We start from the raw sequence: 26,699 nt of genomic DNA, 5'->3' as shown, positions 1-26,699 counted from the left end.
ACAGAAATAGAGTATTATCTAATTGCTATTTAATTTTGAATGAAAAATAAATTATGTATAAACATAAACATAGAACTCAAATATGTACTAGACTTCAAAGATTGCATTCTAAAGTTATTAATTATTACATTGGCAGTCATGTTGCTCTTCTAGTAGTAATTGAAGTATGCTGCATATACTATGCTATCATCCATTAATAAAACATACACCCACACATACAATGTAGATAGTTTGGTATGTAACAGTGTTAATTGGCCTTGATCCTCACTTACTGCCTCCAATGATTGAAAAAAGCAAGACTGCCCTTGTTGCTGTGAGATCCATCATACCAGTGATCCTAGTTCTGTTACTACTAGGAAGTGTTGGTATACTAATAGTTCCCATTATACTCTACTTCACAGAGGTAAGACAAAAAGACAACCATATTGCATTCACCAATATCTATAATAGAGACATAGTGAAAGAACTAATTTGATAAACACTGGACCAAACACCAGTGCTTTAAACTGCAGTGAAGACTTTTACTACAATGCTGAATTTGGAGTCTGTTATCCCATTTGTAGTCAATGGAGTCATTATAGTAATAAAAATGCTTTGTTACTGCTCTCAGGATTGGTAGCTGGGTTTGATCTAATCATTTCCTCTATAACTTTCATCATTGCTGGATTTCGTTACAAAATAATGTAATATCTATCATATGCAAGATGTTATAACTAATTTTTGTCATATTTAATAGATGCAAGTTCCCAACTGTATTTGTTCTCTATGCTGCCATTACATACTGCTTTGGAGGTATAGTCATTAATTATACAGATTTACTTGAGTTATTATTTAATTCAGATATCATATTTTACATTTCATCTCTTGCCAATGAGCAGTTATTCTGCAATTCTGAAGACGACCTTTTCTCTACTCTTAATGAATCAACAACTTTTTGTACTATATCTGGTAAATATTGAACAAAGCTATCATAAAGAGAATATATTAACTCTTTGTATATTACATAGGTATTGTACATCATTACACTATCTTATTATCCACGCATTGGTGGTTTGCTTGGGCAATGGTCACATTCTTTGATCTGATATTTCCTTTACGTTCAAGATCACTGCACATAAAAGGAGTGTATCGGTACATACACATTGCCCTAGTGTCAATAGGTTATGCTGTTCAAAGCTGTCTATAATACTTTAATGTGTTATTTTTAGGACTAATCATCCCTCTTATCAGCATCTTAGTTACATCACTGACTGTCCCCTCTCCTCCATATAATTTTGATGATATTCCTCCAACTGCTTGTCTGAGTCGTGACTCCAGAATTGCTTTCTTCACAGCAATAGTGCCAAACATAGCCCTTACTAGTATATACAGTGCAATGATCATTGTAACAATGAGAAAAATTCATAAAGCAATGCAGGTATATACATGCTGTATGCACATGCTTTATTCATTCATTTGTTACAGAGGAAGTCTCAAAGTGAGCAATTCCGTCTCACTCCAGCTGAAAAGAAGCTCCTTTTCATTCTAATTCTCAACATGTTCTTTGAGATCTGCTTATTCATCATCATAGCACTCCGTAGTACACTTACTGAGAAAGTAGTGAATAAATTCTTCAAGGAATACTTTATATGTGAAACCTTTGGTAGTGGAGAGGAATGTAATTTAGTTCAAAATATCAGCTTTTTTCTTGGTCTGAGGATTGTGCTTGTAGTAGCTGCTGGTGTTCTCCCATTGGGTTAGTCCAATTACTTTGTTTCCTATTACATTTCTTTTATAACTATACATGTAGGTCCATTAATCTATGTCATTAATTGGAGTGCTACCAAGGAATTCATTTGTCATGATAAATCAAATCAGTGATACATAGAACTCAAATATATTATTATACTGTTCAAATATTGCAATATTAAGTTGCTAGCAGTCATGTTACTCTTGTAGTGATTGAATGTATGCTGTATAGCATCATTGAAATATGACCTGAACAGTTTTGTTAATGACAATAAAATGAAAAGATAATTTAATTGTAGCATGCTCCAACATAACTGCATTAGTTGATTGAATTATTCAATTATCATCAAGCAGAAGAGTTGCATGTACTTAATAATTTTTTGAAGTTATTCTAAAATAAGGTCAAAGTCATTGACATGTTGATGTTATCATGTTACAAAAATAGACTATTATCTAATTGCTATTTAATTTTGAATGCAAAAATGAATTATATATGTATAAGCATAAACATACTAGAACTCAAAATACACATATGTACAACTAGACTTCATACACTAGGCAACATGTTGCTAGCAACATGTTGCCTAGTGTATGGTGGCCTTAAAGTTATTAATTATTACATTGGCAGTCATGTTGCTCTTCTAGTAGTAATTGAAGTATGCTGCATACTATACTATCATCATGCTATCATCCACCCACTTTGTGGGAGGGCTATAGCTGGCTGTACACAGTGCAGATCTAGGCTGGAGGCTACTATAAGCTGGCAAGGAAGAATAAAATGAAAAAGCTCTCATCCTGGTGTACCTATTTTTGTTTCATTTTTGAAAGAGTGCTATTGGTGGTTATAGTCCTCATTATACTGGCTATACTGATTGTACCTACTGCTCTTGAAGGTAAAAGAGATAGTGTATATATATGTTGTATCTATAGTGTTTTAATGAAGTTTTCATTATACTATATAGGAACAACTAAGCATAGTGATATTACTTTCACTGACATCACAAATACAGTCAATTTTACTGTAGCTGGAGCTAATGAGTCCTTCAACTGCAGTGAAGATTTCTATTTCAGTACAGAGCACGGGTATTGTCGTCCAATCTGTAGCCAATGGAGTTGGAACATGAGCAGAAATGCTGCATTACTTCTATCAGGGCTCTCATCTGGATTTGCTCTTATTATCTGTACAATGACTTTCATTGTCGCTGGATTCCGTTATAAAATAATGTAACTTTACTATTGAACTTATTCACTATATTGAGTGTTCATTTATAGATTCCAGTTTCCAACGGTATTTGTGATTTATGTCACTGTTGCATACTTCGTTATAGGTAACCTAAATCTACATCATTACTGATAGAAATCGTCATAATTTTGTGTTATACCGTATAGCGGAAAATTTTCGAGGCCCAAAATTTTCGCAGATTTCGTGTTTTTTTCAAAATCCACGAAATAAAATCCGCGAAAATTGATTTTATACGGTTTAAGATGGCTGAATTGTAGAAAACCACGAAAATTAAAGCCACGAAATTGATTTTTGGACGGATCCACGAAAATTTTGGACCACAAAAATTTTCCGCTATACGGTATTTTAGCTGTAATGGTATTCATTTCTTCACTTGCTAATGTACTACACTGCAATTCCAATGATGACTTGTTCTTTTCTGTTGACAATCCGTCAATTTTCTGTACAATTTCAGGTAAAATAAATTAATATTAATCTTTAATCTGCAATCTATGTTAAGGTGTCACATATCAGTACATGACTGTATCAGCCTCTTTTTGGTGGTTTTCCTGGGCTGCTGCTACTCTCTTTAAGCTGCTACATCCACTGTATTCAAGATCACTGCTGATAACAGGAAAGTGTGGCTACATCCATATCATACTAGTACTATTAGGTATAGACATAATAGCATAACAGATTACTTTCACTGTTTTTATTTGGTAGGATTATTGTTTCCTGTTATTGGTATTGTGATAACTATATTTGCCAACTCACCTTCCTATGTTATTGCTAACTATCCAGGGACTGTCTGCTTTGCAAGAGAAACTGATATCATGTTATATACTACCATATTTCCTCCAATAGTGCTGACCAGCATGTACAGTTTAATAGTGATTTCAGTTATAAGGATTATACACAAAGCAAGTAGATCAATGGAGTCTTTAGTTAATTATAATTTAACTGTCATTTCAATTTTCGATTTAGCATAACTCTGGACTATTTCAAGCTGAAAAAGAAGTCCATGGACATCAGGTTAAAAGTACTTTTCACTTTACAACAGCTGAAAGGAAACTTCTCTTTATTCTGTTGCTAAACATTTTTCGCAGCCTCATTAAGTTTATTGGTTTGGGAGTTTTTTTCATACGACAGGACAATATAATAAATTCTATTTTTGAATATTTTGAATGTGAAGCTAGAGGTAGCGAAGGAAATTGTGCCTTTATTACTAAATTAGTGGGTTTACCAAATTTCATTACCATTTTAGACAGTATTATCCCATTGGGTAAGTTTTATTAAAATTTAATGGTTTCATTCAAATCTCTTCCTCTATGCAGGTCCATTGTTCTATGTCATTAACTGGAGTACAGTGAAGAGAATAGTTTGCAAGAGAAATGGGTTATCAAACAGCAAAACACTACAAACCAATAACAATGAACTATTATAGTAGAATGATAAGCATTTCATTAAATTGTTCACAGCATTCAATTAGAGTCTGACGTAGAGATTCCATGTACTAGTATGAATTTTTGTCTAAATTGAAACGACTCCATTTTTAAATTTTTTCCTGATACATATAGATCTATACATGTTCTTGTGTTGTGTTTTAAGTTTGAGCTGGCTCCAATCAAAATTGGATTTTGTATGAATTTTCTATCACATGATAACCTTATTTGGCTATCAACTAATGTAGGTGCATGCCACAAGTAAGGAATGTCTTGACAGTTGATATTGCAGGATATTATCTCACCACATGCTCTATAGTATATCCAGTATCACAGTCAGGGCTCATATCACCCTACTCCCCCTCCAACTGTTATCCTATCTTGTGTAACATATCTGATATGGCAGCCAAATCATTATCCTCAGGGATACTGAAACTGGAGGAGCAGCTCACCTGCCCTATCTGCCTTGAAATGTACACCAATCCTAAAACACTGCCTTGTCTACACTCCTTCTGTCAGGGCTGCTTGGAACAACTGCCTCTCAGCTTAGGAAAAAATAAAGCAGGGTATTACATCTCTTGCCCAACCTGTCGTTATAAAACTGAGCTACCCGGAGGAGAAGCAGGAGCATTCCCTGTAGCATTCCACATTAACAATCTCAAGGACACACACAACATACTACAGGAAGTGTCTTATCCTCAATCTGATCCTCAAAGCGAATTCAAGTTCTGTATAGATCATGACAAGCCATTAGAAATCTGGTGCGAAACTTGCAATGAGATTATTTGCGTCAACTGCGCCGTTCGTGAACACAAAAACCACAGATATGACATCATTACAGATGTCTATCCAAAACAACGAGGGAAGATAGAAGTATCCTTAATTCCAGTAAAGAAAAAAGTAGAAATGCTTAAAGTAGCACTGTCTACTTTAGAAGAGAGGAAGGCAAAGATTGAAGAAAAAGGGGAAGAAGTTGAACAGGAAATACATGAAATGGTAGAGGAAATGATCAATGCTCTTCGTAACTCGGAAAAGAAACTGAGAAGCCAAGCAAAGAGGGTCACCGAAGCTAAAGTTCAAGTGTTATCGAACCAAATCGAATCAGCCAAAAATAGATTGAGCCTCCTTGATGACATCTGTAAATACGTGGAACAGAGTTTAAAGACGGGTACTCCCCAGCAGGTATTGAGCTCAAAGAAACAAATGATGGATAGGATGAGCGAGGTGAATGCACAGATTAATGTTAAGGAACTGCAACCAATAGAAAATGCTGATCTCAGACTTGTTGTCATCGAAAGCAAGGTAATGGAATCGCTACACAATATTTGGAATATTGAGAGCAGTTATTCACCACAAACCCTGCAACAATGCAAAGTGAAGATTGACCAACTTGAACATCACATGAAAGAAAAGGAAATCTCATTTTCATTAGCAGTTGAAGCACCAGATTCATTACCTTTGTTCACTCAACTCTCATCTGTTGAGTGCAGCGTAGTACCAGTTGGTAAGATCAAGTTTAAACCATCTCAAATTACAATGAGAGCTGGAGAAGAGCTTGGAACATATCACATAAACTGCAAATCAAGTAGTGGTGTTTACAGAGTTGATGTACAAGTTCAAAACGTCCAACTTGAGGACACTTCGCTAGTCGTCCCCATCAATCCTTACCTTGACAGCATCACTCCAGTACAAACCATATCTGATCTTGGTTGGCCTTACAGAGTGACGGTACATGATGATGGCCGGATCATAGCAACAGAGTACAATCGTGTGACTGTACTGGATAGCGAAGGAAGAAAAGTGATGTCGATTGGAGAAGGAGGCAGTGATGACATCAAGTTCATCTCACCGGCTGATACAGCACTCACACCAGATAACTTCCTTCTTGTCTGCGATAGCTACAGGATTCTAAAAATAGGAATGAATGGAGATTACGTAGCATCAGTTGGTGAGTATGGTAGTGGACGACTACAATTCAATACTCCTAACGGTATTGCTGTTTCTCCCACATCAGGAAAGATCTATGTTGCTGACCAATGCAACAATCGAATACAAGTCCTGAATCCTGATCTAACCTTCTCTCATTTGTTTGGTAGTAAAGGATCAGCTAATGGGCAGTTTCAGTCTCCACGTGACATTGCTATTGACAGTAAAGGGCTGGTCTACGTTGCAGATTATGATAATCATCGCATCCAAAAGTTCAAACCGGATGGCAAGTTCCTAATCAAGTTTGGAAGAGAGGGAACGGCAAGTCTGGGGAAGCTAAAGAACCCATCAGGGATCACAATAGACACTGCAGTGACTGGCCTACTGTACGTCAGCGAGAAGGGAAACTGTAGGGTCTCAGTCTTCACGAGTGAGGGCATGTTTGTGAATAGCTTTGGAGGAGAAGGAAGCATCAATCAATTCAAAGCACCGAGAGGATTGACGTGTGATAAAAATGGGTTCTTGTACGTCTGTGACTATGGAAAAAAACAGGTAGTTGTCTACTAATTTTATAGTACCAACTTTCTTATAACGTGATGTTATATAGTGTTAGTGTGATTCTACTTCCTATTTTTGTGCTTTGCTAAATAAAAAATTATTTTTTAATTTTAAATGCCAGCCAGTCAATAATTAAGCTAACAGATTAATGATTAAATTTACACACGGAAAAATTAGTTTATTTTATTGCCAAAGCAAACTAAGCATTTTTCTAGCGGACAGTCGAGAGGAGACAATCGTAGCTAGAGTGAGTCCTCCGACAACAAGTGCAATTAACTTGTAATCAAAATCTTCCGCTAGGACATCGAACTGCTTTGATGGAGTCACGCGAGTTAAATATAAATCTAAAAATGTAAAAAATTAAGTTGGGAACGCTGTGGGTGTGGTTTACCCAGTCCGTATGCAAATACGAGTGACGTTGATTCTAATCCCGTGGGACTGGTCACTATGCTTCTGATATTAGTCACAGTTTGATTGTAATTGATTAGTCTCTTTGCACTGAAATCAATCAGTGGAATATAAATGGGCAGTCCTTCGTCCCTATAAAAAGTAAGGGAGTATATTCTGATTGTATCTACGTGTGTATTTATCAATTTTATGGTCACTTTGTGTGCAGACCACTATTGATAGCAGTTGCCATACTTACATGTAGCTGAAGATGAGGTTTACATGTACTTTACTGGTCTAAAGGAACGTGGACATTTAGATTACTTTGTTAAAATTTAGCCACTACACATAGTCATAGTATGAGAGAAACAGGATCTGATTCATTGGGTAGTTATACCTTGTTCACACTACCCTTCAAAACTGTACTGGAACTGGGTTTTGGGGAAGTATAGTGTACTTTTATAACAAGTATGAACATAACTGAACTGCACTGAAACCAAACCAAACCAGGCTAAAGTGGTGCACCAAAATAGGTGCTCTGAAATGGTGTAGTTAAGTTTTAAAGTGAATTTGGTGTAGTTACGTTGTGCAGTGTGAACTGCTACCAACATGGTTCTTTTATAACCAAACTAATCTAATTAGGTACAGTTCTGTACAGCTGGAGAGGTAGTGTGAACACAGTATAAGTGTGTGCTAGCATGACTCACATCATTTCTTGGTTTGGAGTTATATTCCTCCTGGGATCCAATATTTCCTTATCTAGAGAGGCAATGTGTCCGGAAGATAATCCTACTGGAAAATTAATAAAAAATAAGTTAAAATGATTGTAATTTTTAATTGGATAATGTAGTGGTTATGGCAAATAATTTTTGAGTTATGAGCATTTAAAAATGAATCAATTCTTGAAAAAAGCCCATAGTTTTTTCCAAAAAATGGCTAAAAAATCCCCCCTAATTTTTATTACATTTTCTGATACATATTAATGTCCTTATGTTGTGTAGAAAGTTTGAAGTGATTTCGACTTCAATTTTTCAAGTTACGGCCATTTTAAAAAACGGGCCAATTTCTGAAAAAATCCCTGTACTATAGCCCATGGTTTTTTCCGAAAAATGGCCAAAAAATTACCCCTAATTTTTATAACATCTTCTGATACATATTGATGTCCTTATGCTATGTAGCAAGTTTGAGCTGATTCCGACTTAAATTTTTCAAGTTACGGCCATTTTAAAAAATGGGCCAAAATCTGAAAAAATCCCTGTACTATAGCCCATGGTTTTTTCCGAAAAATGGCCAAAAAATCACACCCAATTTTTATTACATTTTCTGATGCATATTTATGTACTTATGCTATGTAGCAAGTTTGAGCTGATTCCGACTTAATTTTTCAAAGTTACGGCCATTTTTAAATGAGCCAATCCCTGTGTTTCAAAAGCTTACAAAGCAGATCTCTGTGAGTTATTCCTCTTTGTGTTGCTGTAACTGACAGACTAACTATACCAGTTCCAAGCAAGTAGCTCTGACTGGTAACAAGAGGAAGTGTAGGAGGAGTCAGTGAAGACCAAATGGACCTAAAGTATAAAGTAATACTTTCAATAGGAGGGGTGGAGTAGTAGGTGTGGCCTAACTCTGTTTCATTCCTTGGGTCGTAAAGTTCCGTGACGACAAGTTCGGTCCGATAAGCTTTTATGTTATAATAAGTATACTAGAAAAGAAAAGGGATAAAGAGAGAGAATAATATTTTTAGTGATAATTACAATAAATGCTGTCTCACCACAATCCAGTTCTCACACAATACAATATTAACAGGAGTCGTTGCTTGCTTGTGGGTCACATGATGGACCACTCCCCCATTGACGACATCCAATAAATAAATATTAATATTAGCTAATTAATAATTGAAAATAAAAACAAATGAATTATTAAGAGCATACGTTTTGATTGGCCGATTGTTTGGGTTGCCATAGCAACCAAGTGAGGGTTAAGGTATTTGTATTGGACACTGCGATCATACCTAACCCGTCCTAACGAGTGGGTGTGGCCTAATAAATAAAGGTATAAATAAAACCTAATTAAAAGCCTATATTTACAGCTGTACCGTAACGATTGTTGATAACTTTTAATATCTTCTCATTTTTTGGAATAACAGTCCTCCATGCTGGTATTGGTAAAGACTCCGCCCTTGTAATAGCCGCGCCCTCTAGTGTCCCACTATTAATATCGGCAGTATACAAAAACACAGGTGTTGTAGACTGTAATCCACAATCACTGCCATAGCAATGGCTGGCTCCATCTTGACTGATAAAGAGCAATTTCCGCTGGTGGGTGGGATCAGTCATTGGTAGTAACACTACTTGCTTTACAGAGTATGGTAGACAATTCTGATTGGTCAGTTCTCCGCTGATAGGATTAAACTCAATGACGACAGAGCCAGTACAATGAGGAGCCACGCCTACAATGGCCGCCAGTGGAGGGTGAGGTGGATGGACTGATGAACGAAGGATGTAGACTTCGTTAATTAGTGGGAGGAGCTTAGGCAGGTACAGCTGCCAGACAACTTTACCTTTTAAGGAATCAATTCCATAAATCTATAAATAAATAAAATAATAAAATAAATAAGATCAATAAAATAAGTAAATAAATAAATAAATAATAAATACATAACCTAATTTAAAGATTAAATAGACAACATGTAGAGTAATTATTATTGACACACATGTACATGAAAGTGTGTATCTCTCTCTCTTACTGTATTATAACTGGTAATGGCTACAATCACTTTACGAGTGTTGAATTCATCCCTTAATAGCTCCTCGCTGCTCACTGGTTTAATAATAGAAGCCACACCTCTTTTAATAACATCTTCTATAAACTGACGGGCCAGTCCCAACTGGAAGTTAACCCGTTTATAAGCTAAAAGGAACGGGTTCGAGTCCTCTTCAAGGAGGGAGAGAAATCCCTCGGCAGCAGATTGAGACGAAGGTAGATCCATCATCTCCATGGCAACGATACTCGCCAGTCCTTCCTCTCTGGACCAGACTAGCTCACCTAATTAGTGGGTGGAGTAGTGGGTGTGGTTTAATGGATACTAACCATTGCTTGATATGAAACTAACGCTAGAGTCATCTCTAAATACAACTGCTCTCCAGGACAAATCAGTCACAGACTTTGATAATATGAATACATCAATCTGAAGAGAAGAAGAGATAAATAAATAAATAAATAATTAAATAAATAAAGAATATATGAACATTTAAAAGATAGAAACGGTATATTGTACAAGTATCTAATTAATCTTACCTTGACCACACCTCCTCGTTCAACGCTAGATTGAACAGTAAAAGTTTGTCCTTTCTCGTTATTAATGGATGGAGTCACTACCAATCCTCCATTAGACCCGCCCCACTTCACCACCACGCCAGCAGTGTCACCTCTCTCATTAAAGCCAGTGCCCATCTTACAACCAGTACAATATAATGATAGCTTCAATGATGAATCATCAATAGACACAATGTGTGTATCATCAACTAGTAAGTAATTATCTTCTCCAGTTATTTCAGTAATTGATACTTCACTTGATAACAATGAAGACAAATTATCCTAAAAATAAAATACAGAAATTGATTTAATAAAAGACATATCTACATTGTACATGAGAAAATGGTTTTCCTTTGTCTTTCTCTCTTTAATTATTATTATTACCTCCATATTGAGTGGTTCGAATGATGTTGAATCAGTTTTCAGTAAATAAAACTGTTTTGATGATGAAGACCAGCACACAACCAGCCCACCATCAGTGACAGTACACTGAGTATCTAACGTTAACCATTGAGCATTGACCTGAGGAGAGAGAGAGAGGGAGGGAAAGAAAGGGTTAATATAAATGATATATTAATATAAATGTACTTACGTTCTTATAAACTTTTGATTCCCTATTGCTCATACTGATCCTTTCAAACTTGAGTTCTCCGTTCAAAAGATAAACCAGCTCAATCTCACCACCAGATGACTCCATATGACACAACAAACCATCAGAACTAAACACAATTTTAAAAACACGATACAATAATGACACAATGGACTTACTCCAGCTGCATATTCCATAGTTCCTTGCCAGATCTTAACGAATGAACTGAGAGTATACCACCACTACTAACAGCTATCTGATCTATAGTAAGTATTATTTATTGTGTAAATTAAAATTAAAAGTATATTTCAATACCTTTTTTAACTCCACACGCTATCACTGATACCCCATTAGGCCTCCAATTAGCAGAGGATGGCCATTGATTTGTGGGTGTGGCTCTAGAGGATAAGGGAACTTCCCATTTAAATATTCCAGTGTCAGTGTGCCAGGCTTTGAGTAGCATGTGACTATCACCTGACACAGTGATGAGCGTAGACTGATGATGTAATATTTCATAAATGGGTCCACCCAACTCTTGTCGCCAGGCTACGAAAATTTAATAAAAAATATACAAAAAAAACAAAGTTTACCAATAGATCCAGGCCCTGCATTAACAGCTCCGATGACCCCCTGGGGGCCCCCTAGTAAGACTTTTCTTCTACCCCCGGTTGATTGCTCTAATGAAGACCAGGTCACGTGACCTAGAAACCTCCTATGCCTAAGGGAGGGAATGCTATAAAGACTCAAATACTCGACCAGTCCTTACCAATCAAAGGAACCGACTTGATCTTCATAAAGAGAGAGAACAGACTGGAGGAAGAGAAGAGAAAAGAGACAAAAATGAACAATTTTGAGCATAATGGAGCACGTGTGAATGGGTGTAGCTTAATTATTAATTTAAGGCGTGGTCAAGTTTAATTTTGAGGTGTGGCTCATTAAAGCACTACCTCAAAATGTGCTGTGGACTTTGTTCCAGTTTTGGTTCATGTGTGAGGTACAGTGCTCTCCTTACTCTGATAATAGCAATCCTTTATGGCGGGATACGTCTGAGGCTGAACAGCAAAGAGTTCATTTTTGATGAGAAAGAGGTTTCAGCCATCACAAAAGCTGCTCTAGCAAGCACCAGAGGTAAGCAGTGAAGAGAAGGTGTCATTAAATAAACACCAAGAGGCAGCATGTGTCTCGGCATGTGTAGATCGGAACCTCGATTATATGTAGACATGTATAGCTGGTGTTTGGGGTCGATTTTATAAGAGAAAAATGAATTTCATGATAATCAGGGCTGGCATCGTTAATGTTTAATGTTATAATTATCATAATTATTTCAGGTCAGCCTGTCAAGGAAACACTCTCTCTCATTGAGAAACGACTGAGGGAGAAGCATGGTGATCACATCTTGCCTAAGGAGCATCAGAAATGGATATTTGTTAATTGTGGTGGGTGGATGGGAGCAATGTACATACTCCATGCTTCAATGACAGAGTACGTCATGTTCTTTGGTACTGGGATTGACACATCTGGACACTCAGGTTGGCATCATATTTAGACATCAATTTTTAATTGCTTGAGTATTAATTTTTAGTATTTTTAGTTGCAGGAAGACTGTGATTTAAATTCTTCATTCTTACACCTATTGTAAAACTTATTCTTTTCTTAGGTCGATATTTAGCTGAGATTACTGATACACTGGTTTCTGGTACCATGAGACAATGGAAGGAAGGTGGTATGGTGGTAAAGGAGTACGGGATTGGTGATTATGTACACCATGCTCCTGGTGAGGTGACCGGTGTCCAGTGGACCAGTGGTACAATAATGGTGGAGTATGGACGAGGAGTGATACCTTCTACTCTGCTTTTTGCTCTGGCCGATACTGTGTTTGGTACTACAGACTTTGTTGTTTTCTATGAAACTATTAAGATATATGCTATATCATTGGGTAGAGAGCTACTCCAGGGAAATTTTTAATTATTTATTTAGATAGATGAGTAGTTCATTATTTTTGGCTGTATATTTGACTCAAATTTTGTCCTAAAAGTCATATTTTTTCTATTTATTTCATATTTAGGAATACAATTTTGCTATTGTACAACAGTGCATTAAATCAATGCACTCAGACAATCTATTAGTAAATGTTACAATGATAATAAATAAAACTATCTTTTAAAAACTATTGTAACAGTCAGCGAACTGAATATGGTACATAATTAGAGAAACAGCATCCAATCACTTGTAGCAGTCCTAGAGTGAGATTAAGACCAGCGAGTTGACGCGAGATACTGTGACGGCAATTACTCTCGCGAAAAACCCTCTCCAAACTAAATGCATAAGGCATTGTAACAAGAGGAAGTCCCAACGGCAGCGAGTACTGGATCATCCAATAGAAGAATATGAAATAAGGGCAGAAGAGGAGGAGGGCAAAGAGAAAGTAGGAGCCTTGTTCACCAAGGATAACAGCTAAAGAGACGAGTCCAACCTCTTTATGAGCAGATATGTCCCTGGTATGTTTACTGTGCATGATGGCTTCAGTGTTGAGAGCTAGTGGGACGGCTAAGAGGAGAGGAGATAGAGAGAAGTGTCCACATTGGATGACGTAAGAGAATAGAACTGCCAGTGGTCCAAAGGTAATGATGACTAAAAGGTCTCCTAATATGTAATATTTTAATCCAATGCCTCCCGTGTATAGGAATGATCCTGATAAACCACCGAAGAACAATCCAGCGATTAGGTAACTTTGAGCCGGAGATAACACCATTAAAGCCCATAGACCCAACATTCCACAACCATACAAGTAGGCGGCTAGATTAACGACCTGCGTCGGCTCCAGGTGCCGGTCGACCAGTGTCCTGTCTTCGGTACCAGCGGCCCGTGGATCCACCCCCTGCATGTAATCAAAGTATGTATTGACGAGGTTACCAGCCCCATGTACTGTGAGCACTGTAAGGACAGTTACTAGTGCTAGGAGGAGAGAGAACTGATGGTGGGATTGATAGCTAAGTACTGCTCCTAATAATACTGGAGTGAGGGAGGCGGACAGGGTCCATGGTCTTACAGCTGTTAAATAAGGATGATTGAGCATGATGGAGTGAGAGAAAGAGGGAGAAAAGCGAATAAAAGAGTATGAAACTCTTCTGATATGATTCTGATACACGTGTGACCGCACCTACCTATTACCTATTATTATGTGGTATTAGATCTATAAATACAAAAATTTACTTTGAAAGTAAAAATTTGAGCCATTTTTGATCTAAAATGAAATAAAATTTATTATGAGGCCTTTAGTCAAATACCCATATACCAATTTTTGTAATTGGCTCTGTACTTATTCTTAATTTTGTGCAAAATAATTTTAGTTTAAAAAGAATCATGAATATTTTTACATCATGAACTGATACTAGTCTCACTGCTACTGGCAGTGGTATTATTACTACTGCTGATGTGTTCTAGTAATTCATTGGATAACAATGTGTCCTGGACTGATATTGTTAGTATTTGATCCCCAGGGACTATAGCCAGTCCTAGTGTTCTGATGTTCACAGCCTCACTAGTGTCACGATTTTTAGCTTTAACTAAAAATAATGAGAAAATAAAATAAAGTGTGAACAAAGAGGTTTAATAAGTTTCTACTCAAGGCAGCCATTATTATCTAAATATTCTTTCTAAAAATCTCTGATTTATCAAGAAGTACAACCACAGGGCTTCCTAAAGGATTTTTGCATAGTCTTACCTCAGTTGATTTTTAAGTTGCTTCAAAATCAGGCCAAAGTCCCTGTACTATAGTACATGGTCTCGGGCCAAATTTTGCCAAAAATGAAAAGTAGAGAATTCCCAATTTTTATAACATTCCTTGATACATATACATGTTCTTATGTTGTGTAGAAAGTTTGAGCTGATTCCGATCAAAATTGGATTTTTTACGAATTTTTAAAGTTGCTCCAAAATCGGGTAAAAGTCCCTGTACTATAGTACAGGGTCACGAGCCAAATTTTACCAAAAATGAAAAGTAGAGAATTCTCAATTTTTATAACAGTCCCTGATATATATACCTGTTCTTATGTTGTGTAAAAGTTTGAGCTGATTCCAATCAAATTTGGATTTTTTATGGGCTTTTAAAGTTGCTCCAAAATCAGGCCAAACTGTAGTCATGCTGTTTAGCTCAGTTAGGATACTTTGTAGGAAACCCTGACGTCTTATCAATCACAAATTTAATTCCCAGCTAATAATTTCCACTGTCTAGCATAAACAGTTCATTCTATTATTTTTAAAATTAATATCATTATTAATTTTAATAAAACAGAGAATAAGGCCTCACCAACGTCTTCCTGTGTGAGAAATTCCTCACAGTTACTTAGGACAACATTACAGGAGTTATCAGTGCACATAAAATGGCCGTCAATCACTCTCCCATCCTTTATACTGATCCTCAACCTCTTATTGAGCAAACTTTGAAGAAAAGCTCTAGCCTCCATTTTATTATTAGGAAGAGCAAGGGGCGTGGTCAAATAATGGGCGTGGTGTGTTACTATGGGAACCAGACTAAAAACAAAATGGTGACCAGAGGCAATAAGTATTTCACTCCTGGGGAGGTAGCGGCTCATAACACTCACTCAGACTGTTGGGTCTCCTTCCTTGGGAAGGTATACGACCTGACAGAGCTCTGCCAGAATAATTCAGGTACTAGTCAGCTTAGTAGTTGAGATCCTGGCAATACAATAATACCTTCTTTATCTCTCCAGGTAATGTGCTTCTCAAACCAATACTGGCTAATGCAGGCAAGGACATTTCTCATTGGTTTGATCCAAAAACAAAAGACGTAAGAAAAAACAAACCAATCACCAAAAATTCACAAATTTATCAAAATTCCTCATATTTTAATAGGTGAAAACTCACGTGCATCCAGTAACTGGTTGCATAGTTCCGTTCACGCCTATGGGGAGGTTCCTTCACGTCCCTCCTCCTTTCCCTCGTTCAGACTGGTCCAACACGTTTGGTACCCCCTGGTGGAAAGAAACCAGATACTGTGTGGGGATACTCTCAGGGAGAACAAGGAAGATACGAATAATAAACACACTCACACTACAAGAACAAGTGATAGAGGTAAGGGGAGGAGAAGGAAAGGAGAGAGGGCAGGGTTTTTCACAGAATTTGGCATTTAGCTTGTCAAATTTTGCCAAAAAATTTAAAAGGAGAGATTTTTCCATTTTAAAAAAATTTTCTGATGCATATACATGTACTTGTGTTGTATCAGAAGCCTATTCACTATTCAATAGTAATTGGATTACATTTTGACATGATCATAATCATGACTTCATTATAAACTTATACTTTCACTTTACAATAAGCCCATTATTATACACTTTCCACAAGGATGCAGGGTTTATTCAATCAACAGGGACTAGATTCTATTCCCAATCAGTAAATAATCAATACAGAATTATCAAAACTGTATGACAGTTGAGTGGACACTCTATTCACTCAGAAAACACACACACACACCCACAACTACTCCTACTCCATTTATCCACACACACACACACACACACACACACGCACACACACACACTCCGTTATTAAATGTATAAACAATCTCTCATTATTTCTGTGTATGAATAACTGAGCTAGTGTTTACAATCCATTTATACGATTAACTGGAGAAGCATTACTTGAATCAACAACATTTTCTATTTCAATAACTGAAACTAGCGCAACTTTTCATGTATTGAAGAAAGTCTACATTTATCTGTTTTTATATGGTCATAATGATGTTATTGTTGAAAAATGTCATCCAATTATCGTCCATTAAATAACTTCCTTGTAATTCTTTGTGGCTCATTGCTTGATCAGTGAGCCAGTACACATCAGTACATAAAAGGAATCAATGGCATTTCAACAGCTGTAAAGTAATCCCCTCATACTACCACTCTACTACTAATATTACTGGAACCTGTACTACATAGTACTACTACTTTACTAGTACTGGAATAAATGAACATACATGTATGATATAATTACTGAATACTCTTGCATTAGGTTTGTGCTGAAGAGACGATGAACGAGATTCTTCAACGCTATAAAGTATACAACTCACACGCTTCCAGTTATACGTGGAAATATTTCGGTAACAACCTGGACATGAGCAAGACACTGGAGGAGAACGGGATCAAAGATGAAGGAGAAGATATGTATGTATTGAGACTAGACGAGGAGGAGTTCCTCCCTCCAATTAATCTTTATTTTAATGATGACTTGACGGAATATTAAAGGGACTTCTCACTAAGAAAATGGAGTTGACTAAGTGTTTAAAAAATAATGACGAGGAAATTTTATCCAATCAACAAAAATTGACAAACAATTATTAAGATACCTACACATGTAATAGTGATGAAATCTTTAAAATAGCTAAAAATAAAATAATAATAATAATAAGTTTTGCATTTAATTTATAGTACAGTGGCACATTAGACAACGACTAAAAGAAAAAAATTGCTGTTAATAATAATAATGATAATAATAATAATAATAATAATAATATGATCCTGTGTTTTGGTGATAAAAAATGTCAAAAAGTGATTGTCGTGAACTAAACCAGTGGAAGGATCACTTGGCTCCGCCCTAATAATATCATGATTATGATGTCATAGAGTGGGTGTGGACTTACCGCTAAGCTTGCTGGTATGTTACCATACACATGATCAGTTACTCCATTATTGGACTGATGAGAGAGGAGAGATAGAGAGAAGAAAGAACAAGAAAAGAGAGAAAGAAAAACAGAGAAGAGAGAAAGAAAAACAGAGAGAAGTAAAATCAAGATGAAATTGAGTGGGTAAGTTTTTATTGATCATAATTATTATACCTCTGACAGTTGTCTCTGTGTTTCAATGTGATACAATATTGATCTGTACACAAACTTGTACTGTTGCTGTAAGACAAAAGATTATAATTATTACATTTTATCTTTGATAGAGAAAATTTGAGCCTCACCTCAGTTTGAACCATACCAGATCGCTGAGCACGAACTAACTGTATGGCCCTTTGGATATCAACATCAGCTTCAAAACCTGCAACAACACGACGTACTGTATAACCACACCCATAAAACCACACCTACCTTGCTGCATCATGACGTTAAGCAATATATCAATTACAATGAAAGTCCCGGTCCTTCCTATCCCGGCAGAGCAGTGGACTATGAGTGGGCCAGGCTCATTACCAGTTGTAACCAGTTCATCTTGTTTGGAGTTGATGTCTTGCAAGAAACTAAGGACAGTACCTGGATCTTGGGGCACTCCGTGATCAGGCCAGGCCTTGAAATGATAGTGAAAGACTTCTCTTTGATTTGACGGCTAAAGGAAAGAGAGAGAGAGGAAAGAAAGAGAGTATACATATTCTGCACATTACAGAAAGAAAAACAATAGCTACACTAGCTACTACACCCTGTTATAATATCATTCTCAAGCAACAAAAGAAAACTTGACACTTACTAATAATAAATAACACAATGCTTACTTATGCTGCTCACAACAATAAAAATAACACAAACTAGTGCTGTCCCAAAATTAGTTTTAGCATTATTTCTTCATAAATGTAGTGCAGTGATTCCAATGCATACATGTAGACATTGCACACCTTTATTCATACATGTACATTGTATATGTACTTACATCTTCAATACGATGAATAATAAACTCTCTATAAATGTAATGAGGGTTGATGCACTCTGTTGCATTCTGGACTGATATGTCACCATATTCACCAGTTTCATTGATACCAGGCCAATACCTGGCACACTTATTCTAGAGAAAGAGAGAGGGAGGGAGAGAGAGAGAGAGAGTGAGGGGAGAGAGAGAGGGAGGGAGAGAGAGAGAGGGGCGTAAGTAGTGAGATATGTATTAAAAAACAAGCAGAAAAAGAATAAAAACAAATATCAAATGATCTAAAAACGATTTGTCAACCTACCCTCCCACGCTCGACTTCATTGGTTGTCATAACGATGATCTGAGAGCTCTCCTGCCAGATCATCTTCCAGAAATCGTTAATGGTAGTCGGAAGACAGCCTTGAGTTGCAATGTAGTGCTTCTCACTACCGGGTACCTCTCCACTGATGTAGTTAGCGTTAATATAATCACTGCCAACAATAGAGGGGTCACCTCCATGAAGAACCACTCTAGTGTGATCAACTATTCAGAGAAAAGAAAGTGCAAATCAATCATAGTGAGGTTAGTTTGTGGAGGAGGAATAGTTGAAGGTTTGTATACACTTTTATGTGTAAGCATCTATGGATTATTTTAGGAACCACTTAAGGTTATTTAGACTAATATAAGGCAACTGAAACAGATTAGATTGACACTACAAGCAAATATAGTGATACAAGCATGGAGAGAGAGAGAGAGAGAGAGAGAGATATGTAGACATTATGTATCTGTGTTTAGTGCATGTACAGTAACATTGGATCTCACATGGGAGTATGTTCTTGTATCTGTTCTTTGTTTTATTCTCAACTCTCGCTCCTTCTTTACGACTGAAGAGATGGCGGCATTCTTGCTGCTGCAATTGCTAAAATAGAAATAATAATAATAATAATAATAATAATAATAATAAGCAAGGCTAAATACACGCGTGTAATATCATAATATTTAGTGTTTAAGTTATGATTGTTGAGACAGTATCATTATTATCATCAGTAGAGTGTGTCCATTCTTGTAGACATAAAGAGAACAAGAATCATACCATGTGACAGTAAATGCTTGTCACACGGGACAATTAGACCACAGAATTCACAATGGACAAATAAGGAGACATTCCTTAATTTCATGAATTACACAATAATTATACTCTCTTTCTCTCTCTACACTCCATCATTATCACTGCTGACATGAAGTGAAATGCAGTAGAGCTTTTCCAACAGCTAATAGAAGAAGCTGTAGTTTACCTACACCACCTGTGTCTTTACTAATGACACACTCACAGATTTGACAGTGCTCAACAAAACAATGGAGTGATCGTGTATGCACACACGCATGCACGCACGCATATTAATGAGCTACCTCAAACTCCTCCCAGAATCCAGCTTTGCCCATAATGTCTCCGGTTTCTTTCTCAAGTTCGGAGACCCTGTCCTTGATACTCTTGGCCATGAAAGACGTCGCGTTGAAAGGATTCTTGAGGGAAATGACCCGACCACTAGTCTCAATCATTGAATGGGTTTTATAATGAGAGATGAGTTCGTTGAGAGTTTTAAAAGAAGGACTCCCACCCACGTTAAATTCTCCTCCTTGTGTCTTTATGATAACGTGAGCAACCTCACCATCCACCCGAGCAGAAAGAACATAATTCCCGGGACTATGGGTGGAGGCTCGGACCAGGAAACTGCCGTCTAGTCCCTTGTCCATTAGGAGGGTCTCCGCCTGTTTACCGGTTATACCGCCATGGTACCACCTGTGATAAAATTAATATAATAATAATCAGTTACAATGTATTGAGTTACATTATCAAAGAGACATTACATCAGTGAGGATGTGAATGGTGTACATAAGTGATCTATACATACTGTATTAGGTCAAAGGAGTTAACTATTATGGTAACTCAATACAATGATGGGTAAACAAATTAAGATACTGATCTGTAACCATCAATGGCTATGACTGATGTTATGAGAGATTTGTATCTCTGCTTTCCTTAGTCATCTCCCACTCCCTCTCTCTCTTCATAATATTATTATATTTTAATGATATTAGCCTCTCCATTTAGTCATAATAATGATGATGATGATGATGATTAAGCTCTTTCAGTTTAAATAGCTTAATCCAATTGGAACAAATACTGTACACAACTGGATGGAGCACACTATAAACACATGCACTTGAAAAACATAGTCTACTGCTGCTAATGTCAAAGTGAGACATCACTGCAATAAAAAAACATGTGCTTTCCTGGAAGCATACTGTTGTGCCAATGAAAGTAGCTTTGGCACTAACGTAGACTAATAAGCTTAAAATTGGAAATATAAATATATTAATGGAGGGAGAGAGAAAGAGGGGGAGGAAGAGAAGGAATAGTAACGGAGAGAGAGAGTAGGAAATTTAAGGAATGGTAACAGATCAAACAGTCATATCAAACACACTCAACAAGGCATGAATGCATAAGTATGTGTCTCAATGATACTCAAGTGTGATATGGGCTACTAGCATCTGTCTATATCATGGTACATTAAGGCGGATTTACAATATGACATTAGGCCAGCGTACCGTCAATTTTTAATCAAAAACGTGGGCGATTTGACCTTTTGACGCATGCTTTCCGCTGGAATAGAACCAGATTCTATTCCAGCGTCAACGTAACGTCAGGACTAGCGTAATATTGTAAATCCGCCTTTACTCTGTTATGCTTATTGACAGAATCCTGTTTTGACTTTTAATAATATAATATGCATGGACATATATTCACCATTTGCAAAAACATTTAGGATGGTTATCATTATAAACGTTTGTGTGGACTAAAACACGAAGGAGTTATAAAATTGCATAAAATGTCTGGTGTGTGACCAGCAGAATTGAACCATAAAATTCAAAAACAAGCTTGGCGACAGACAGTAATTAAATTTAGTCTGCGAGGTGCTACACCATGATGCTTAAATGTACTATCATGTAACACATCCCTAGCTAATATTTGTTCCTTTATCAACTATTATAAGGAGAAGAGTACACAGTTGGTACAAGCTATGGGAGAGATTTTAAATTAAAGGAGATAGGTTTCACCCAAACTAGGTCATAAGGATATACGTGTTTATTAAAAGACATAAAGTGCTCGAGAAAAGGTTCTATAGGCCCACAAAAACCACACTATGACACATGAATACAACAATAAAAGGTGTAAAAACTCCATTGGTATGCAAAAAAGAAGACAACATAAAGTCTAAGCCACCATACCTTTCAGAGGTTATCTCTTCACATATGAGAGGATATCTGAGATCAATGACTGCTCCATTCCTCTCTTTGAGCTGGCCCGGGTTCTCTGTGTAATATTGGATGAGCTCAGAGAGTGTAGCAAAGGTCTCTCCGCCATAAAGATCGTAGTAGTCCCCAGAGTTCTGTATCCTAATGTGAGTGACGTCCTTTGTTCGGCGGACTGAGAGGGCAAAGTCTCCCTGTACATTTTGAGAGGGACGGACAAGAAAGGAGCCGTCTTCTCCTTTGCTAAGGAGGAGAGCCTCGGCATCCATCCCTGAGAGATTCATGTGGAACCAGCGCCTGGAAGACATTATTGGTAGTTCTTGTATTCCAATGAAGGGAAGCTACTCTGATAAACTAACCAAAGCGTGGAGGAGACGAGAAAGGGAGAAGTAAAACTACTGTACTACTTCTGCGCTGCTGGTTGTGCGACTTATGCCACTCCTCCTCTCACGTGGACTGTATGTACTTCCTGTAGTGTAGATCGAATGCAACCCACTATAGACTGAACGAAAAGTATCTTTTAAAACACGGGACATGCTTCCATGCTTTTATTGTATTAGCTCACTTGGTAGAGAAAAAATTTTTGAAAGGGTGAAGTTGAGGGTATCAATACTGTGTATTCTCAACAAAAGCCCTGCCCTTGATAATTAAGTTTATCACAATTATACTTTTTAAATGTTTAATGAAAATTATGACAATTATCTACATAATTATACTGCTTCAAACATCACTTTTTAAAATGCAGACTGGCTAAAATTAATTATATATTATAATGACACAATGAGAATAATATAAATTTATAATGGCATTATCTATAATAACAATAGATTTCACTTTCATTCTTGTATCATCAGCCATGCTAGACTGTAGCCATTTTCCTAACATGGCGTCACAAAATCAAGAAAGAAAGGAAAAAGTCATTGTCCGCCTTCTCCCAGTTATATATCTCCACTTAGCTTATAGTGAAATGGGTGGAGTCACCCCACCCCCACAAAGCCTGTGGAGGTACTTTAACTGTAAAAAAGATTTATTTCAATTTATTTTTTGGCTGCATAAAATATTAGACTTACCCTCATCCACCACCCATTGGTGGAGAGCCTGGAGGTTCTATTGAAAAGAATAAAATAAAAATAATACTATTACAAATAAATGTAACTCTCTCTCTCTCTTCTTACTATTTTGAGAAAGTGTCTGCCAACATAAACACACACACGCACACAGTTTTTATAACAACTACAACATCTATCGATAAACTAAAGCGTCTGGTAATTATTTAGGAAAAGCGGAAAAAGCAACACTAAAACATTATCATTCTCATCATTACTATTAGTCTTTATTCAAAAAAATAACAGCCATTACCATACAATAACTACAAATAGGCAATGGGTGGGGCTTTACACTATAATTAATAATATTTTTATTAATTATATTATTTATAAACTCACTTGATCCTCCTATTCCTCCAATACGTCCGATCCTTTTACCAGTGTCAGGACGCTGGCCGCTGCGGCGATAGTCTGTCGAATAGCCGGGGCCTTTCTTGGATAAGGTTGGATCAAACAAGGTCCGGAAGCTAAAGAGAAATGAAAATATAACAGAAAGAATTAAACTAAAATGACATACGATGTACAATAATTTCAATCATAGAAGCCTCTACCTCAGACTGTAGATATATAGGCACTATAATATTACATACAAGTATTTCAACTCATACCAACTAATTATAAATGCTCCGAATAACTAACTATAATAACAATAACAATAATAATAATAATGGTTTACAATAAAGTAATGAAGTTAATGAATGCCCAAAACAGTTCACTCAGCTTCTCCAGACTCCATGGCTTACTGCTAGCCACTTGACCTACAGAAAATTAAGTAAAGTATAACGAGAAATGACTTACCATTCACAAGATAAGTGGATCTTTTCATGGCTGACGTGGATAAATGTTTATTTGTAGCTCCACCTATACCACGCCTACAACTAGAACACCCACGCAACTTATTAATTCACTTTTAGCCGCACCCAATAATAATTAAAATTAGCACCACACGTGGGCAAAATTTTAGGACTTTATCTCATTTTGTCATTTTCGATCATTTTCTCATCTCCTCTGTGATGGAAGGAATAGATGTAAGGATCCCTAGAGCAAACGACAAAGTCTATAAAGAAGAATGCATCTATTCTTTTGATACACCAGTAAGCTAAGAAAAATATTAACGGGGTGTGGCTACTTTGTGGGCGTGGTTTTTATTAGGAGAGTGAGGATGGTTTGTACGTCAGTTTGCATTCCTTTTATGGAGTTGGTAAGGACTGGTTGGATCTTCACTCTCGTAAAACTGGAGAGAATGTTTACTTGAACATTAAGAGACGACCGAAGCCAAAACCTGTTGAGGAGGAGCAAGTGAGTGTGGGTGTGGCTAGTCCTGATCTGCCCCTCCCACTTTTTAGGCAACAGACGATCCTCCACCAGAGAAGAAACCGACTCGTTTAGCTATTGGAGTTGAAGGAGGATTTACTGGAGGAATTGAAAAGGTCTTTATATTCATTATTATTATTGTTGTTGTTTATCATTATTATTATTTTTTATTATTATTATTTTTAATTATTATTATTTTAGGTTGAGTATGAAGAGGAGTATAAATTACTCGTTAATTCAAAGCCAATCCCATGGCCTTGTCCTGATCTAATTGTTCCTCCAAAGGTATCCAGCGATGTTTATTTGTGGGTGGGGTTTAATGACCACACCCACACACTTAGGTTCAGGAGAGTGTTAGTGGTGTATTAGCTGCTGAGTCAGCAAGTAAACAGGATCAGATAGCAGCTTGGGAAGAACCCATGATAGTATCAAGGTGATTTATAGCAATTCTTAATGTTGTTTGCTAAAATTTTTTCATAAGCCAATTAATTGAGATTTTTGATGGAATACCCAGGACAGGGACTTTGGCTGGATTTTGGAGCAGCTTTAAAAATTCATAAAAAATCTAATTTTGATTGGAATCAGTTCAAACTTTCTATGTATATGCATCAGAAAAAATTGTAAAAATGGAGAATTTTCAATTTTGGAAAATTTTGGCCCGAGACCATGTACTATAGTACAGGGACTCTGGCCCAATTTTAGAGCAACTGTAAGAAATCCAATTTTGATCGGTAATGGATTCAATAATGTTTAGCAGTCAATTTAAAGGATTTTTGTACTATGTATCTTTATTTTTAGACATGCCGAGACACTAATTCAACTACCAACTGACAAGAAAGTCCCGATAAGGTGAGATACAATGGGTGTGGTTTTTCGTTACGATGCCATCATGCTTTTAGTGGTTGGAAGTGTGAAAGATGTGACCTTACTAACAATCTGTGGTTGAACCTTACTGATGGCAGCATACTGTGTGGTAGAAGATATTATGATGGTAAGTGGAAGGTAGAGAATATAATAAGTGCCATTATGTAAATGTAATTTTAAATAGCATGTGTTGTTCATATGGACCTTATCTAATGTGTGCTCAAGGTATACTCATTGGCCTCGCCCAGCTTTGCGTAGGCGAGGACTAGGTACTCGGTCTGTCTGTCTGTCATTCATTCATTCTGTGTGCTAGATTTTGTCTTTGAGAATGTATATCTTTACAATCGCGTGCTCTAAACCTGTGAGAGCTTCTCTTCTGTTAGGAAAAGTCTTGCTTTACTGCTTCGAGATGTTTCGAGAACAGCTCTAGGTAGTACAAGCTTTTTAACTCACGAGAAAATGCCCAGCAATAGCGGTAGTACTCTGGATGTAAATGAGACTCTTTCCCAGTAGATCAAGACTATTTATTTATTTAATATGTGTGGGACTCTTTAAATCTTCCTTTTTGGTGAGTTATAGCTACTCGAATTTCATCCCGAGTAAAGTGCTGTAGCAGTAGTTCACTAGTCCATGGCTAGTCTAAGGATCCTAAACTCTCTTAAGTCACTCAATCTATCTAGGCAACAGTATTTGTGCCATTATAACATCATATAGCACTTAGAAGAAGAGAAAAAAACGTGAAGCTTCCCTCTCACATGGTCTTGCTGCATTAATGCCACGCCTCCAAGCAGGACCAAGCTGGGAGTTGGCCCTGCAGCTTGCCAGTTCTGCAAGCATGCAAGAGCTAGTGTAACTGCAGCTAGGAAGCTAGCTGTTATGATAATCCCTTGGCCTCAAAAGCACAATTTCTAATTTTTTTGCATAGCATGTTTTTGATAGATTGTGGCCACAACAATAGCTGTGGTTATGAAACCCATGATGTTTTTAAAATGAGAGTGCAATAAGTATAAATATACTGTATAAATAAGTGATAAATCTTGAGATGCTAATGGGAATTTATGAACACGTTTTACCAATTTTTGGGATTCTAGAGTCCCATCATACTTTTCACACTTGCTTAGTCCAGGCTGTCAGCACTTTTGATCTATATCATTTAAATGTACTGGCTTAGGCTAGCTAAGCATAACACATCCCAAGCAGCTTTAGGGGCGAGGCCACGCACCTTTGGTGTCTCGTTCTCTAGTCACTAGTGACCATGTGATGCGATTACCATATTTAGTATACCGTATAGCGGAAAATTTT

The 26,699-nt window shown here is 36.9% G+C and overlaps 11 protein-coding genes across 12 annotated transcripts in view; 7 read left to right on the top strand and 4 right to left on the bottom strand.

The window, feature by feature from the left end:
- Positions 1–244: 244 nt before the first annotated feature.
- LOC109580998 (uncharacterized) lies at positions 245–1,937 on the top strand. The gene is made up of 8 exons (XM_019994680.1): positions 245–403; positions 451–683; positions 737–792; positions 841–948; positions 1,008–1,160; positions 1,209–1,417; positions 1,465–1,735; positions 1,790–1,937. The coding sequence occupies exons 1-8, from the start codon at positions 281–283 to the stop codon at positions 1,858–1,860; spliced, it is 1,224 nt and encodes a 407-aa protein (XP_019850239.1). The 5' UTR covers positions 245–280; the 3' UTR covers positions 1,861–1,937.
- A 437-nt stretch (positions 1,938–2,374) lies between these two features.
- Positions 2,375–4,491, top strand: LOC109580970 (uncharacterized). Of its 2 annotated transcripts, XM_019994614.1 has the most exons (8): positions 2,376–2,621; positions 2,691–2,952; positions 3,001–3,056; positions 3,321–3,425; positions 3,471–3,623; positions 3,674–3,870; positions 3,935–4,232; positions 4,285–4,491. In XM_019994614.1, exons 1-8 carry the CDS (start codon positions 2,507–2,509, stop codon positions 4,392–4,394), a joined length of 1,296 nt encoding a protein of 431 aa, XP_019850173.1. In that variant the 5' UTR covers positions 2,376–2,506; the 3' UTR covers positions 4,395–4,491. The 2 variants fall into 2 exon arrangements, with proteins under 2 accessions (XP_019850174.1, XP_019850173.1); XM_019994615.1 differs by lacking the exon at positions 3,321–3,425 and having other exon boundaries at positions 2,375–2,621.
- Positions 4,492–4,548: 57 nt separating this feature from the next.
- LOC105312161 (E3 ubiquitin-protein ligase TRIM71-like) lies at positions 4,549–6,991 on the top strand. The gene has a single exon (XM_011404583.2). The coding sequence runs from the start codon at positions 4,645–4,647 to the stop codon at positions 6,883–6,885; it is 2,241 nt and encodes a 746-aa protein (XP_011402885.2). The 5' UTR covers positions 4,549–4,644; the 3' UTR covers positions 6,886–6,991.
- Positions 6,992–7,008: 17 nt separating this feature from the next.
- LOC100636365 (ER membrane protein complex subunit 1-like) lies at positions 7,009–12,044 on the bottom strand. Its single transcript, XM_019994612.1, has 17 exons — positions 11,934–12,044; positions 11,758–11,885; positions 11,483–11,713; positions 11,347–11,428; positions 11,171–11,297; positions 10,963–11,100; positions 10,561–10,860; positions 10,354–10,450; positions 10,010–10,308; positions 9,359–9,848; positions 9,195–9,302; positions 9,035–9,147; positions 8,889–8,965; positions 8,701–8,831; positions 7,971–8,055; positions 7,268–7,416; positions 7,009–7,220 (listed from the first exon to the last, which is right to left on the bottom strand). Exons 1-17 carry the CDS (start codon positions 12,023–12,025, stop codon positions 7,060–7,062), a joined length of 2,808 nt encoding a protein of 935 aa, XP_019850171.1. The 5' UTR covers positions 12,026–12,044; the 3' UTR covers positions 7,009–7,059.
- A 56-nt stretch (positions 12,045–12,100) lies between these two features.
- LOC100636238 (sigma non-opioid intracellular receptor 1-like) lies at positions 12,101–13,225 on the top strand. The gene is made up of 3 exons (XM_003385270.3): positions 12,101–12,295; positions 12,496–12,696; positions 12,825–13,225. The coding sequence occupies exons 1-3, from the start codon at positions 12,121–12,123 to the stop codon at positions 13,130–13,132; spliced, it is 684 nt and encodes a 227-aa protein (XP_003385318.1). The 5' UTR covers positions 12,101–12,120; the 3' UTR covers positions 13,133–13,225.
- A 2-nt stretch (positions 13,226–13,227) lies between these two features.
- LOC100632954 (ubiA prenyltransferase domain-containing protein 1 homolog) lies at positions 13,228–15,566 on the bottom strand. The gene is made up of 2 exons (XM_003385244.3): positions 15,477–15,566; positions 13,228–14,733 (listed from the first exon to the last, which is right to left on the bottom strand). Exon 2 carries the CDS (start codon positions 14,241–14,243, stop codon positions 13,347–13,349), a length of 897 nt encoding a protein of 298 aa, XP_003385292.2. The 5' UTR covers positions 14,244–14,733; positions 15,477–15,566; the 3' UTR covers positions 13,228–13,346.
- On the top strand, positions 15,532–17,506 carry LOC100635983 (cytochrome b5 domain-containing protein 1-like). Its single transcript, XM_003385268.3, has 4 exons — positions 15,532–15,838; positions 15,901–15,977; positions 16,043–16,261; positions 17,195–17,506. The coding sequence occupies exons 1-4, from the start codon at positions 15,550–15,552 to the stop codon at positions 17,423–17,425; spliced, it is 816 nt and encodes a 271-aa protein (XP_003385316.2). The 5' UTR covers positions 15,532–15,549; the 3' UTR covers positions 17,426–17,506.
- A 16-nt stretch (positions 17,507–17,522) lies between these two features.
- On the bottom strand, positions 17,523–22,507 carry LOC100635856 (tyrosine-protein phosphatase corkscrew-like). The gene is made up of 10 exons (XM_003385267.3): positions 22,090–22,507; positions 20,209–20,599; positions 19,621–19,717; positions 19,121–19,341; positions 18,826–18,957; positions 18,273–18,507; positions 18,146–18,222; positions 18,018–18,083; positions 17,823–17,876; positions 17,523–17,776 (listed from the first exon to the last, which is right to left on the bottom strand). Exons 1-10 carry the CDS (start codon positions 22,419–22,421, stop codon positions 17,762–17,764), a joined length of 1,620 nt encoding a protein of 539 aa, XP_003385315.1. The 5' UTR covers positions 22,422–22,507; the 3' UTR covers positions 17,523–17,761.
- Positions 22,508–22,819: 312 nt separating this feature from the next.
- On the bottom strand, positions 22,820–24,098 carry LOC100632828 (selenoprotein K-like). The gene is made up of 5 exons (XM_003385243.3): positions 24,018–24,098; positions 23,896–23,977; positions 23,559–23,686; positions 23,184–23,220; positions 22,820–23,127 (listed from the first exon to the last, which is right to left on the bottom strand). Exons 1-4 carry the CDS (start codon positions 24,043–24,045, stop codon positions 23,186–23,188), a joined length of 273 nt encoding a protein of 90 aa, XP_003385291.1. The 5' UTR covers positions 24,046–24,098; the 3' UTR covers positions 22,820–23,127; positions 23,184–23,185.
- A 45-nt stretch (positions 24,099–24,143) lies between these two features.
- LOC105312159 (ubiquitin carboxyl-terminal hydrolase 5-like) lies at positions 24,144–25,393 on the top strand. The gene is made up of 6 exons (XM_019994611.1): positions 24,144–24,313; positions 24,372–24,518; positions 24,566–24,649; positions 24,735–24,818; positions 24,875–24,966; positions 25,332–25,393. The coding sequence occupies exons 1-6, from the start codon at positions 24,233–24,235 to the stop codon at positions 25,384–25,386; spliced, it is 543 nt and encodes a 180-aa protein (XP_019850170.1). The 5' UTR covers positions 24,144–24,232; the 3' UTR covers positions 25,387–25,393.
- A 25-nt stretch (positions 25,394–25,418) lies between these two features.
- Positions 25,419–26,699, top strand: part of LOC109580994 (ubiquitin carboxyl-terminal hydrolase 5-like) — a gene marked incomplete at its 5' end in the record, with an annotated part of 4,335 nt that continues 3,054 nt past the window's right edge. The window contains one exon of the mRNA XM_019994675.1: positions 25,419–25,524. Coding sequence (XP_019850234.1) covers positions 25,419–25,524 — 106 coding nt within the window. The remainder of the gene's footprint in view (positions 25,525–26,699) is intronic.

Source organism: Amphimedon queenslandica, unplaced genomic scaffold, assembly GCF_000090795.2.
Source record: "Amphimedon queenslandica unplaced genomic scaffold, v1.1 AMPQUscaffold_13468, whole genome shotgun sequence".
In the NCBI taxonomy this organism is placed as follows: domain Eukaryota; kingdom Metazoa; phylum Porifera; class Demospongiae; order Haplosclerida; family Niphatidae; genus Amphimedon; species Amphimedon queenslandica.
The sequence above is the reverse complement of the archived record's forward strand: the minus strand, read 5'-3'. Positions and strand labels throughout refer to the sequence as shown.